At 43.4% G+C, this 13,909-nt stretch overlaps 1 protein-coding gene across 4 annotated transcripts in view; it reads left to right on the top strand.

Moving 5' to 3' along the window:
• LOC135388782 (glycine receptor subunit alpha-2-like) overlaps nucleotides 1-13,909 on the top strand; it is a 90,928-nt gene that overhangs the window by 30,914 nt on the left and 46,105 nt on the right. For all 4 annotated transcript variants that reach the window (XM_064618576.1, XM_064618579.1, XM_064618577.1 and 1 more), the window contains exon 2: nucleotides 7,947-8,046. In XM_064618576.1, coding sequence (XP_064474646.1) covers nucleotides 7,964-8,046 — 83 coding nt within the window. In that variant the 5' untranslated portion in view covers nucleotides 7,947-7,963. The remainder of the gene's footprint in view (nucleotides 1-7,946; nucleotides 8,047-13,909) is intronic.

Genomic DNA, 13,909 nt, shown 5'->3' with positions numbered 1-13,909 from the left:
AGTTTAACTTCTTCGTCTTTACATTCAGTAGCTGGTGGTTTATCACGCGCATAAAATATGAAGACGACGACGACTTGCGGTTTATGATACGTTGTCAGGCGCCTCCTGCCATGTGGCTTGTAATAGAGCATGATTCGTATTGCTCACATACTACCAGCAACTTCACAAGGCCAACATATAATTTGCGCCACATTGCACGATCCGCTATTGTGCCGTACTTTTAATGTATCTGCCCGACTGTTCCTCAGTGAACGCAGCAAGCAACTTCGTTGAGTGACATACGGAAAATTTCGCATTGAATTGCTGGGCATTTTTTAATATTGATTGTTTATCTTACTATTCAGGGTACAAAACCTAACGCGATATTTTCGAACGTGACGTAAATGTACGGTGACAGGGAAGCGCTCATAGTCTCAACCACTGAAAGGAGTTTTGACACTTTCATAGATGTGGTTGATTACATCATGCACGCATGGTACTGCACTCTAGAGTACTGAACAAAAAAAAAATGAAAACGAAAATAAAGGAAATAACTCTTCTTCTTCTTCGTGTCGTACTTGACGAGATACATATACCCTCGAACGCACGCCCGAGTAACGCACAGACATCAGAGATGTTAGAGCTGCGGCCATTCCCATTGGCAGCCGTAAGCACGTGATCTCTACAGGGCCTCCTCACTCGCGGCGACGCGCGCTGTGACGTCAGAGCCGCGCATGAGTTTCGGTATTCGCGTCGCCAATTTTCTACGCTTCTATTACCCTCTTCGCTATCAAACTTGGAACGTAGTTTCACATATATGTGCAAGGAACTGTCTTTTACGTCTTTTACCTGGGATGACGTGTCGCAACCCATTTAAATGCATAATGCAAATCACCGAGTCTAGGGAAGACGAAGGAACAGACACAAACTTCGTGTCTGTGTCTGTCCCTTCGCGTTCCCAATAGCCTCGGAGTTTTACCCTATGCATAAACTTGCACCAGCTCGCTTGCTTCTTAGCCGTCTTTTCATTGCCATTTAAGTGACTTTAATGGGTCTTTTTCAGTACCGTAATTTCAGAAGTATTGATGGGAAGTAGAGTGCATCTGCGTGCTATATGATATTTATTACGGACAACTGAACGTATCAATTATGCTTCAGTTGCCGTCACGGGTAACTGGTACCACTTTCTTTTCGAATGATGCGCGAGTGGTTACGCGTTGCTACAGTGTTACTCCTTTTTATTATCCACCTCCTTAGAACATATTCCTGTTTCGAATCATTCTACGAGAGCCAATCAATATGGAACAGCAAAAACGCGCAAAGATAATTTTGCGGGGCACAATTACTCTTGCTCTTTTATATTCACGTACAGACAGTCCTACAGCTTATTTTATTACATTTGACTATAAGAACCGCATACGCCGTCATGGCGTAATGCTATACGCAGAACTCGTGAGTTCCATAAAGCACTTTTATCAATATCTTGTTCACTGTGTCAAGTTCATTCCAACTAGTTATATTTGAATTTATTTCATTTGCCAGTTCATTTCATTTATTGATTGCGCTGTATTTCCGTACTGCGTATCTGCCACGCTATAGCTAAAAATATCAAATGGGCAAAGGCGAAAATCCTTCCATGGGTCGTGAAACCCCCATTGAGTTGCACGAAAGCAGCGTGCTTATTGGAAGGTTCACAACGTGCCAACAAGAAGCAGTTTGTTTCTGAAAGACATTTTCTTTGGCCACCTGCTTTTTCTCGAACTTCGCAAAAGCGATTCACACAAAAAAATGAAGACCTCGAAAGCAACAGACTTTCCCAGGGAAACTTTGGGAAACCTCTTATATCCTGACACAGAGGGCATTTTCTTGTGGCAAAAGGCTGATCCACGTGTCGCATAGCTTGTATTGATCACTATTTATCAACCGTGTTGTTATGTAAATAAAGAAAGTGCGTTCTTTCAGGGAAGGTATAATCATCAATCATTGGTGTGTTTGCGTACCGGCTCGTCTTGCTGACGAGATATGTACACTGTCGAGCGAATTATTATTTTGTTCTTTGCTTGGTTTCGTCGTTTAACTGCCAAGCGATCTGCCTACCGATATGGTGGTGGTCGAGCGAGATCGTGTGTCCTGTCTTGGACTTGGTGGGATTCTAAGATGTTATTCACTGCGAGATCGACCTATAGGTGTGTGTGTGGGGGGGGGGGGGGGGGCGATACAGTCACTTTTCTAGTGTGGATAACACGCCGGCCGATGTTCGGAGTTGATGGTTCTGTTCCGTAATTCTTCTGTATACTCACTGTAGGATGACTTGTGCCGCGATGGTACGATACTGTCCGGTTCCCCAATGCTCCACCTACTGCACTGAACGCGGAAAATAGTGTGAAATATACGTGTGAAAGCAGACGACGCGAAGAAGCTACCCACACTACATAGTTCATTGTTTCTCCGCAGCGCGCCGACACCGTTTGATATCGGACCGAATACCCATGCCACACGGGCACGAAAAATGACATTAAGTGTGCAATGAGTTAAGTCTTAATGTCATTCGTGTCGTGCTATACGGAGATATTTAATGACATTCGTCTGAATGAGAGTTTCCGCGTAATCAAATCGCCACAAGTGATTCGCCGACGAAATGCGTACCCTCGCTCCTATTGTCTGCGCACAAGAGCAATTTAAACGTCCCATAAGGCCGCTCTGTATTGCGCGCTGCGCAATTGTTTTATAAATTACACGAAAACAAGCATTATTTTGGGGAAAACTACCTGGCGTTGTTAACGATTCCTAACGTGAAAAACGCACAAGTATACGACGCCGGTACCTTCTTCTGGTTCTGCTGCTGTGTCAAGAACAAGATGACAACAGGTTTCTGGCATACTACAGACCATTGATTATGCAAATTTTCTTTTTTATGGAGCACTACACACTCTAAAAACTGGACTTCACCGTATAGCACGCTCTGCGCGAACCATTGCCACGAATGATAGGGTTATCGCTTCTGATTCGAGGAGAGGGATGCGTTCGTCTGTTTGTGACTTTGTGTCAATTATCATGTATCCAAATTGACACAAAGAGGCGTACACCCCATCTCTCTTCGAATCAGAAGCGATAACCCTATCATTCGTGGCAATGGTTCGCGCAGAGCGTGCTATGCGGTGAAGTTCAGGTTTTAGAGTGTAGGTGTTGTCAATCTCTTTGAACACGATGGCAATTGATGTGATGGAAATAATATTTGAACAGAAATAATCTTTGTAATACACTCTAAAAACAGAGCTTCACTGCATAGCACGCTGTGCGCCGACCATTGCCACGAATGATAGGGTTATCGCTTCTGATTCGAGGAGAGAGGGGGGCGTACGCCTTTTTGTGGCAATTTGGATATGTGGTAATTGCCACAAAAAGGCGTACGCCTCCGTCTCTCCTCGAATCAAAAGCGATAACCCTATCATTCGCGGCAATGATTGGCGCACTACGTGCTAAGCGGTGAAGTTCTGTTTCTAGAGTGTAGATATCGAGTGTGTCAAGCCCCATTCTTTACAGATACACTTTTTGAACTTGGTTAAACAGAGACGATGCTTATCTTACTTTCGTAAATTCACGTTCATTTTTTCATTGGCGTCCATGGCCTGGGCTCCCCTGAGCTTGCTAGAAGCTCTGTATTGCATGGAAATGAGGCGAAACCGACATCGCGGCTACCAAGGAGTCTAAAACTTAACAACTTAACAACCCTAACCCATGGATCACTCGCTCTATAATACATTTGAAGAGAAGAATAAGACGACTGCGAAGGAACCGTGGAGCTGAAAGAGAGGAAATAAACAGACTACAAGCGGTGCTCCGTGTAAAAATAAATGAGTCCAGGGTGGAGTATTACACGCATGTGCTTCGGGATTTGATGACGAATGAGCCATCCAGGTTTTGGCGCTTCTTGTCTGACAAAAAACATGGTATTGAAGCCTTGAGGGTTGATTCCCGTGTAGTTACTGATAGCAAGGAAATAGCGGAACATTGTAACAAGTACTTTCAGTCTGTTTTCAATTTCGATGTACAGGATCAAGTATTTGAGCATGTTAATGTTATTCCACCAAGTGATAACATTGTATCTTACCAGGGTGTGCTTAATATGTTGTTGCGACTAAAGGAAAAAAAGGCAGTGGGGCCGGATGGCATAGCCAATTTTTTCCTTAAAAGGTATGCGGATGTCATTGCAAAGTACTTGCAAGTAATTTTTGAGGCGTCTTTGTTCACATCATCCGTGCCCCAGGACTGGGTAATGGCACGCGTAATTCCTGTGCACAAAAAAGGTGACCCTCAATATGTCTCAAACTATAGGCCAATTTCTTTGACCTGCTGTAGTTGTAAACTCATTGAACATATAATTGCCAGTGTTATCCGTGAATTCTTAGAAACGAATGACTTACTTTCACAAGAGCAACATGGCTTTCGGAAAGGAGTTTTAACAGTAACACAACTTGTGACCACAGTTTATAATTGTTTGGAAGTGCTAGATAACGGCGGCCAGGTTGACATGGTGTTTCTCGACTTTACGAAGGCCTTTGACAAGGTGGTCCATTCTAAACTACTGCGGAAGTTAACAAGCTTGGGTATCCCGTCATATTTGGTGGCATGGGTTAGGGCATATCTAACAGACAGGAAGCAGTTCGTAGATGTAAGAGGATCAGTGTCAGATAATTTAGAAGTAAGCTCCGGTGTACCCCAAGGCTCTGTCCTGGGACCACTACTTTTTTTAGTGTACATTAATGATATTGTTGAGAGTGTCGAACCCGGCGTGAGTATTAAGCTCTTCGCGGATGACTGTGTCATGTTTACAACTGTGAACGATAGAAGAGATCAGGAAAGACTAAATAAGGGATTGGACCAAATCTTGCTGTGGTGTACCGAGTGGGGCATGACGTTGAACTCTGAGAAAACTGTATGTATGCCTATAACTCGTAAAAGGACTCCAGAAAGGTTTGTGTACACATTGGGGGTGTGCCGATTACTGAGGTTTCTGAGTATGAGTACTTGGGAGTAACTCTGACTAGTACGTTAAAGTGGACGAGCCATATTGAAAAGATATGTTCAAAGGCATTAAGAAAGCTGTACTTTATGCGCCGGAAACTTAAGGAAGCACCGACTGATGTAAAGCTAAATGCATACAAAACACTCATCAGACCAAAACTAGAATATGCGTCAATAGTTTGGGATCCATATACTAAAGTTGATATTGCAAAGCTCGAAAGGGTTCAACGCCTTGCCATTCGCTTCGTGCACAGTTCTTATGATCGGAGACGCTCGGTTTCTGAACTTCTTGCTAGATCGGGGCTTTCGACGTTAGCGGAAAGAAGGAAAGAACATAGGCCGAGATTCTTGCACATGCTCTATAACCGCAAACTTCTTTTAAATCCTGATGATTACATTTCACAAAGGCAAAGCCGACCACTGCGATCTACACACATACATAAACTTGAACCATTTTTCTGCAGAACTCAATCCTTCAAGCATTCATATTTTCCTAAAACTGTTGACGAATGGAACGCCTTGCCAAGAGAATACTTCTTAACGTAGTTGGTGGTTATCGTGTGTGGCTGGTATCCTATGGCTATGGCTGCTCTGCTTGCTCTGCATATATTATACGGACTCAGTATTGATTGTTTAATATCTGTGCTGTCTCGACATATGATTATTACAAATGCAATGTATTTTTCTTTAGTTTTTCCACTCCTGCTTGGGCCAGGAGCCTGCAGTATTCATAAATAAAATAAATGAAAGGACATGCAATTAGTCATCTAGTAGTTACATACTCACTTCAGCATTCACTGCAGCTCTCACAGCTTAAAAAAAGTGTTGCGGATAGAATACACTCTGTGCAAAAACTAGCGTGCGATTTCGCTATCGTCGAATGAATCGCAAGCCGCTGCGTTCTTTTTATACATTGTTTTTATTGGCGCCCCGCTGGCCTCGCATATTCGTTTTCCAGAGCACTAACGTGCGAACTGTCGACAGCGCAGTTTTCTGTTTATCGTCAGTGAGCCTATGTACTAAAATTGACGCGCCGGAAAAGCTGTGTAATCTAATATCTGCAGAAGCCGGTGCAAACTAATTTTATGATTGAAGTCTGCCAGCGTTTCTGCAATCGTGCAAACTTTTTGACAGTGTGCCCGACTGTATCCACGAGTTCGTGGAACCGTGCCTCGGTAAAGGCCTGTTTATACTACGACATCTGAATGCGCAGAGCCGAGCGGCGTTTCGTGTCTCGACCGGTCTGCTACGGCACGCTCACTAGCTGAAGACTATTACCGGCGAGCTGTCGGAGGAACGTGAGTTTTCACCCTGTCGGCGAGTATGGTTGTCACACAACCGCGGCATTATTCACTGTCGTGCCTCCTGGGCTGACTTCAAGGAGATGCAGCTTTCGCAGGTGGGTTATGCGTCAGGACCGACATTCTGTCGGAAAGCGTATAACTACTGGACGACAAATTACCTAAAATTAAGTTATTAATCGGTTAATTACATCCTTATGGTGAAATGCAGGAGAGCAGAATGCGCTGCAGTCATTATCCAAATTCACAATCTTTTTAATTATCCTGAAACGAGCATGCACAACGAGATAGAAAGATAAAAAAACGATGAATTTCGCTATGCCAGCGAATCGAAACCCAAACCACGCACTTCTCGACCGCGAAACGAGCGTCGGGCGTTAGCGTCGGAGGTGGGTTCTGTGTAACGCGCAGAGCTCTTTGTTTTCTGCGCGTGCGCAGAAACACTAACGCTGTTTCTTAACGTACGCAAAGACAATAGCGTACGATATACTAAAACTAACTAATAACTTGGCGTCAGTGTCGTTCGCCATCGTGTCAGAGGCCGTCTCAGAGGCTGTTGCTTTTGACGGGACCTCCCTGCGGAAAGATGCGGGCGGAGCCTGTATGCGGAGGCATGCATGCGCGTGGCAAGCCGCAGGCGATTTTTCCGCACATCTCTAGCGCATGTGGGTACGGGCCTTCAGAACCTCAATGCGTTCCAGGAAGGAACCAATAATGTACACTCTTTAATTTTATTACACCCTTTAGGGTGTCTTAAGGGTGTAATTCAAAAGTGCGATAACTCACTCGCTTTAGCGTGTAATATAACACCCGTTATAGTACACCCTAAAGGGAGTGAGTTATCGCACTTTTGGATTACGCCCTTATAATACATTCTAAATGGTGTAAAAAAATTAGGAGTGTACCGCAGTTCAGAGTCATGCGGTTGTGATGTCAAAAAAAGAAAAAAATGAAAGAAGGGAAAAAGAGCAGTGAAGATGTGCTGGTTTTTATTTATTTATTTATTCGATTTGCAGCAGTAAACCCAGGGTACGGGAAAAAGCCAGGCATTGCGACTTGACGAGCCCCAGCCCTGGTTATTCAGCCAGACAGGAAAATACATACCGATGTTATGAAATACACAACAAAGTGAAACACGTGCATGTGCACATCAACGTAATGCATATTCCTGGCATTAGATATGATCTACGTTTATAGGTGCATAAAAACAGCAACACAAACAACAAACTACATGATACTACGCAAGAGCCTCACGCAGAAACGGATGGTATAAGAGGACGACATACAATGAAATGTATTCATGGGTGGCGAAGAGAAGGAACGCTTTGTTAGTACTAAAAAAAGTTAACCTGGGTGTTTAACAAAGTTGGCAACTGATAAGATATCAACTGTGTTCTATATTGAGTTAGTTGGCAACTGATAGGATATCAACTGTGTTCTATATTGAGTTCGTGACCGGTGAAAATACTATGTTGGAAGGGAACGCAAACAATATGTGTGTTTGTTTTTCGCTGGTTTCACTAGATGGAGAGAAAAAAAAAAGAGAGAAAGTTATTTCGGAAGTGCATCCGTGTGTATAAGTTAAGATCAACCGTTTAGTTGCTTGGATACTGAGACAGCGTTTTGTGTTTCTGTTTCCAGACTGCCTTCAGAAGAAGATGACTAGTCGCCTTGGGTTCTGTGCACAAACTGCGCTTTCAGGTTTCATCGTACTGTCACTATGCATGGGACACTTGGAAGGGTGAGTAGCACTATGCCGCACACTTTCAGAAGTGTTGTGTAGAATGAAGGAAACTACCAAGAATGGAATCTGTCTTACTTCATAAACCCATTGCTTATACTCATGGCCCATTACTTGTACGATTAACTCCTGGACCCCAAGAGGTAACTGAACTCTACCGTTTTAGCACCCTCCGAGAACATGTACGTCTACCCCAGAGAGGATATGGGGAGGATACGACTTTCTCACCGAAGCCCGGAAGGGTGCAAATTCTCTTTAAACTTTTGAGCACCAGTGTATTTATCGCTCGTCCATTCTGCAACGTTCAATTTTTAGTATAATTATTGTTATAAGTCGACAATGTCTTATGGCCGTAACGCAAACCACACAAATGTCAAATTGGAACACTTTGGAAACATGGCAACATCACATAGCATAACAGCTTGTGACAAGGTTTGCCAGATTGGGCCTACTTTAAGGCTCCGTTACAAAAATAAATTTGGCGTTTCCGAGAACAGCTTGTTGAGTTCTATTTAGGATAAGTTGAGTAAGCTCAGAACCAGCTCAACAAAATTTTTATTGCAGAATGCTCAATACAGCAATTGAATGATGACAGCTGAGGAGAAGGCTTCCAGCAGTGGTATTCGAACACACACCCTCTGATTGCCGTGGTGCGTGTTCGAATCCCACTTCTGGTGCCTTTTCTTCAACTGACATCATTCAATTGTAGTATGCAACTGGGCGTTAAGAGGCTCGCGTTGTGTTTGTCCTTGCAATGTTTAATTGCCTCATCCACTATACTATACGTTGTTCAATACAGCCTATATTGCATACTTGCCAGTGCTTTTGTGCTGTGCCTGAGCCGATTCCGGAGGAGATTAGTAGCACTTGTACCGAACTTTGTTCAAGACGAAATCTGTAAAACACTTCCTGTTGCTTATCGTTCTACAGCCCGCAGCACCGGCTTTAGGTATGCCGTATTCCAGTGCTACTTGCGCCCTTGGATTTTCGCTGTTGTGTAGAGACACACAACACACAAGTTTTTATCGCGCGAGCGTTGTTTCGGTTTTCCGTGAGATCAATGTCATCGGTAGATCGGACCGACGATTTACCATAGCAGTGGTGGTGGTGGTGGTGACAAGGCTCGCCGTTTTCAGCCTCACATATAGGTGAGCAACGTCACGACTGACGCCCTGGGGGAATGTGCGTCCTGGGCCGACTTCTAAGATATGTCTCACTGTATGTAACTGAGTCGTATAACTGAGAGCGTGTGAGGAAAATCCAGGAAAAATATCAGACAGCACAGCCTACACCGTGGCTAACCTTTCCCTTCTCTTTTTTGTTACTTTGCATTAAACATATCCCCCCCCCCCTAGTTTGTAGGATGAGAGAGCATTCAGTGGCAGCGGTTTATTGAAAATGTCGCAGTGAGAAGATCATTTTAGTATGATGGGAATTGATGTCCTGAGACTGGAACACATAGAAAGGACAAATACATACAACGCCTTGACTGCCTAAGTACTTAATGATGAAAGAAGGAAGTCACTGAAAAGGTCCTACGCTGTTAAAAATGAACTTCACTGCATAGCACGCTCCTAGCCAACCATAATCTCAAGTGATATTGTTATCGGCCATGATTTGTTGAAAATGGGAGGCGTACGTCTTTTTTGTGACACTTGTGCTGTTCATAATTGTCACAAAAAAGGCGTATGCCTCCCGTTTTCAACAAATCAGGGCAGATAACGATATCATTGGAGATGATGGTTGGCTACGAGCGTGGTATGCGGTTCATTTCTAAGAGTGTACAGCTGGCTAACCCTTTCAGTGACTTCCTTCTTTCATCATAAGCGCGTACACTCTAAATCGTTTCACACCTTTAAAGGTGTAAAATAGGTGTATTAAAAAAGATCACACCCCTTTCACACCCTACAACTTTGTTTTGGAAGTTCCTGAGGGTGTAACAATGGTGTACTACACCCTCAGGTGAAATATGATGATAAGTGTGTCGCCTGGGTGTATAGAAAGGGAGTATGTTTATTTTCGTTCACATGAACAAAAGTAAATATATACAACAACAGGGAACGGGAAGTTACATTACAAAAGTGCATGGCGTGGATTTACAACACGTCTACCATCTGGTTTAGAAGATCTGTTGAGATAGTGCTTCAAATTTTTACAACACGTTGCTCCTCATTCCAAGACAGAACAAATACATGATGCTCATCATACTCAACTGTAGTTAATGTTTGTATGAGAAAAATGGTATTCGAGTCAATAACATATATGCCCTGCTATCTCAACGAACGCTGGTAAGTCCTCCTCGGAAGATTCTTTGGAAACAACACAGCCAACAGCAAATGTGTTATCATTATCAACTGCACTTTTGATATAGACTATAGATTCTGCGTGAACATCACGGTCATGAATGTAACTCTGAATTGCTTCTGGGGCATGTTGAAGTAGAATATCCTTGGAACCATCAGTAGATGTGGCATTTCTGATGAAGGGCTGCGACCACACATACATTTGATAAAATTGATGTCTTTTTGCCAATGAAAGGGTTATGTTCTTAAAATGGCGAGTTTTTCTAGCAACATCTTTAAAATGCTGGTGTTTCCCTTCGAAACGCATACACCATACAGCTAGGAGAGGACCAAACATCCTGATGAGTCGCGGATAATGAACAATGTAATGCATTTTACAGGGGTTAGATACTTGGGGTGCAACACTGCAAAGCCTTGAAGAAACGAATAAATGCAACGTTCTAAGTAATGAACATGCACATGGGGGAGGTGCCTGCTCATGAGAAGGTCTACAATTTCACGAAAAGCTATATACAGCTGCCATGCTTCAGTGCCATGCACAGCTGCCATGCCATATATGATTGTCTGTCGGCTGTGCATATTTACACACATATTTAATCACCTTGATGTGCATACATATATGAACCTCAATGTGATGATTATATGCAATATGCTGGTAATTGTGAATACACAGTTACCAGCATATTGCCATGGACCCAGCAGTTTTATTCGGCGTTACACCCTTTACACTCCAATTGCCATGAGGGTGTTAAAATACACCTTAAAAGGTGTGCGCCATGAACATTTCGATTTACACCCATTAAGGTGTAAAACGATTTACAGTGTACAGCAAAGAGACGTGATTAGTATTTTACTTCGTTACACCCCCTGTCCCCCACTCCTTCCTGCTGTCCTCTCTCCATCTGTCCACATCTGTACACCGCTCATAGCCACGGTTGCTTCGCGGCGCTAACACGGAATAACAAAAAAACTTTGTTACACATTACCGGTGATAATAATTAGAATTTTCGTAAAATCTCTACGGATGAATGATTTCGTCCAGAGATAACATAAATGAGCAACGAGACATAAGCTTCGAATCAACTGGAAAGGGTGGCGCACGGATACCATACAAAGAACGATGAAACACAGCGGGTAGCCACTTCTTCAGGGCTTTCATGCTCCTGATTCCGCGGAGGCAATTAACCCGCGATATCCGCTATGTAGCTGGTACAAGCAACTCAAATTAATGTTTAGGAATAGTCCTCGAAGTTTTTTGAGGAGTTTACCTGCTTTATGTCAAAAGATGCGTACATATCAAAAACATAGAGCACAGCTCTGGCGTTTGACTCGAGGTGCAAGCGCACGTAGCAATATTCATCGCATCCGGCTTAGAATCTTTGCAAACAACAACTGTGCATAATGTGAACAAGTTACGAGGGTGCACGCGAATTGATTCGCGTAGCCTAACGGGAACGTTTCCTGGTGTCTTGAGAACAACAAAGACGAGATTCGAATCTTCTGGCGGCCATTTTATGTGCGTTTTCTACGAAGGCCTTCCTCACCAAGGTTTCCACTATAAGAGGATTCCGTTGTGAGCCTTGTGCCGTTTAAGGAGCAATTATCGCATTCGACTAATGACAGGTGCGTCTGCAAGGCCTATACGAAATGTGGCACACATCTAGTATTAGCACGCACCCGTTTCGGGAAAATTAAACGCATTATATAGCGTAGACAGCCACTTCCGTTGTCTCAGGTGTTGTACGGATATAAATTTGCAATAGAATAGGGAAGGAATCGAAATCGAAGTGCAGATGGAAGTGGTATTCTTTTGTCGGAGGTTGTTCACAATATGCCGAGTGTACCAAACATACGTCGCAGACAAAGGGGATTTTCGTCAATCGAACTCGCGTTCAGGACTTTACCGGACCCATCACAAAATACGATCTTTGGTGCGATAGTTTTTAAACAGTCAAAAACACCGTTCAGGAGACGTTCGTATCGTCGAGGACGCACTGGTCTCTAATTGTATCACGCCAAGATGGGTGAAACACCATGTTCGTATAACGTTACTGAAATGCACGATATATCGTTTCTAATATAATTACTCAGATATGATTCACGATTTATTTTGACGCTTGAGCATAAACTACAAAAGGATGTCTTTATTTTTCGTTATCTCCAAAGCGTGTGTCTAATAAAAAAATTACTCCTCAAACTCACTGCTTGCATTTCAAGCGAGAGACATGGTTTAGGGGCTATCTTCCTGCCGAGCCCATATTGTGGAATACAATGAGATGAGGTGTACTCAACGGTCAGTGTTGGCTCCAAACGGCGATTTTGGATTGGATTGGAAAAAGGAAAGAAAAATATGGAGAGGTTAGTCCCGACCCAGTCAGAACTGGCTACTCCAATACGCGTCTGCGGGTGAAAAAGAAAAAAAAAAAAAAAGGTTAGCGGCGATTTTAACTTGTTGGCTATGACGTCTTTTGTATAGATGAATCTGATGGTCCGTATCTTCACAACAAGCTGCTAGCCAACCATCATCCCCAATGACAACGTTCTCGCTCATGATCTTTTGACAACGAGAGGCGAAGCCTATTATGTAAATTATGTTCGGCATTATGGCTACAAAATACGCTCCGCCTCCAGTTTTCAACAAATCAGGGGCGAGAACGTTGTCATTTGGGATGATGGTTGGCTAGTAGCGTGCTATGTGGTAAAGTTCATTTTTAAGAGTGTAGAGCGGAACGTTATGTGTACCTCCGCGTTGGCGTCTGATTGGATGCTAGAATTCTTCAAATGACGTAACAATGGATAGAGGTATCTGGATGGCGGTACGTCTACTCGCACGTATCTGAAAAAAAGAAAAAGTGCGTTTTTGTATTAACGCTGCACAGGGTCTCAAGGAGAAGTATTGAAAAATAAATTGTAAATATAATTACGAAGCGTAGGAGAACAATATTACACCTATTACACCCGTAACTAAATACCTGCAGATAGGAGTTCTTACCTCAGGAGGCAAAACCGACCGATTCCAACCTACGGGGCTGGATTCCCCTCTGCTTCTATTTTAAAAGCAACCGGCTGACAAAAAAGGACGTGTGAAAGAGTCGCCGTTTAGTCGTTTAGCAAGCTCTGAAACGTCGTGTCATGCGACATTGCACGACGCTTCCGGTTAATTCTGCGAAAAAAAAGTCAGGTATTGCCTCCCAGTTCGGCTACAAAACGTCGGTCAGAGGATTGTGCGCGTAAGCGCAGCAGCATTTATTGTATGTGCCGTTAGTCATGGCATATAACCGCAGAATACCACATCACAGAAGAATAGTATTGAGCAATATAAATGTAATGTTCCTTCCCGAAGGAACCCAATACTAAAACTGTCGCATCTTCTTTCTTGCTCGTGGCCCCGCCATCTCGTCTTTCTCGTTGGCACCTTACAATAAACTGCTGTCACGGGAAATCCCATAATAACCCGCGTAAAGAGCGGTACAGAAACAAACTTTCTGTCAGTAATCTTCAAGATACATGAAGATCACGAGCGTTTGAATATCTCAGCTGCTTCCGATATTCTGGTGTTC

Source organism: Ornithodoros turicata, chromosome 3, assembly GCF_037126465.1.
Source record: "Ornithodoros turicata isolate Travis chromosome 3, ASM3712646v1, whole genome shotgun sequence".
NCBI lineage: Eukaryota > Metazoa > Arthropoda > Arachnida > Ixodida > Argasidae > Ornithodoros > Ornithodoros turicata.
The sequence above is the reverse complement of the archived record's forward strand: the minus strand, read 5'-3'. Positions and strand labels throughout refer to the sequence as shown.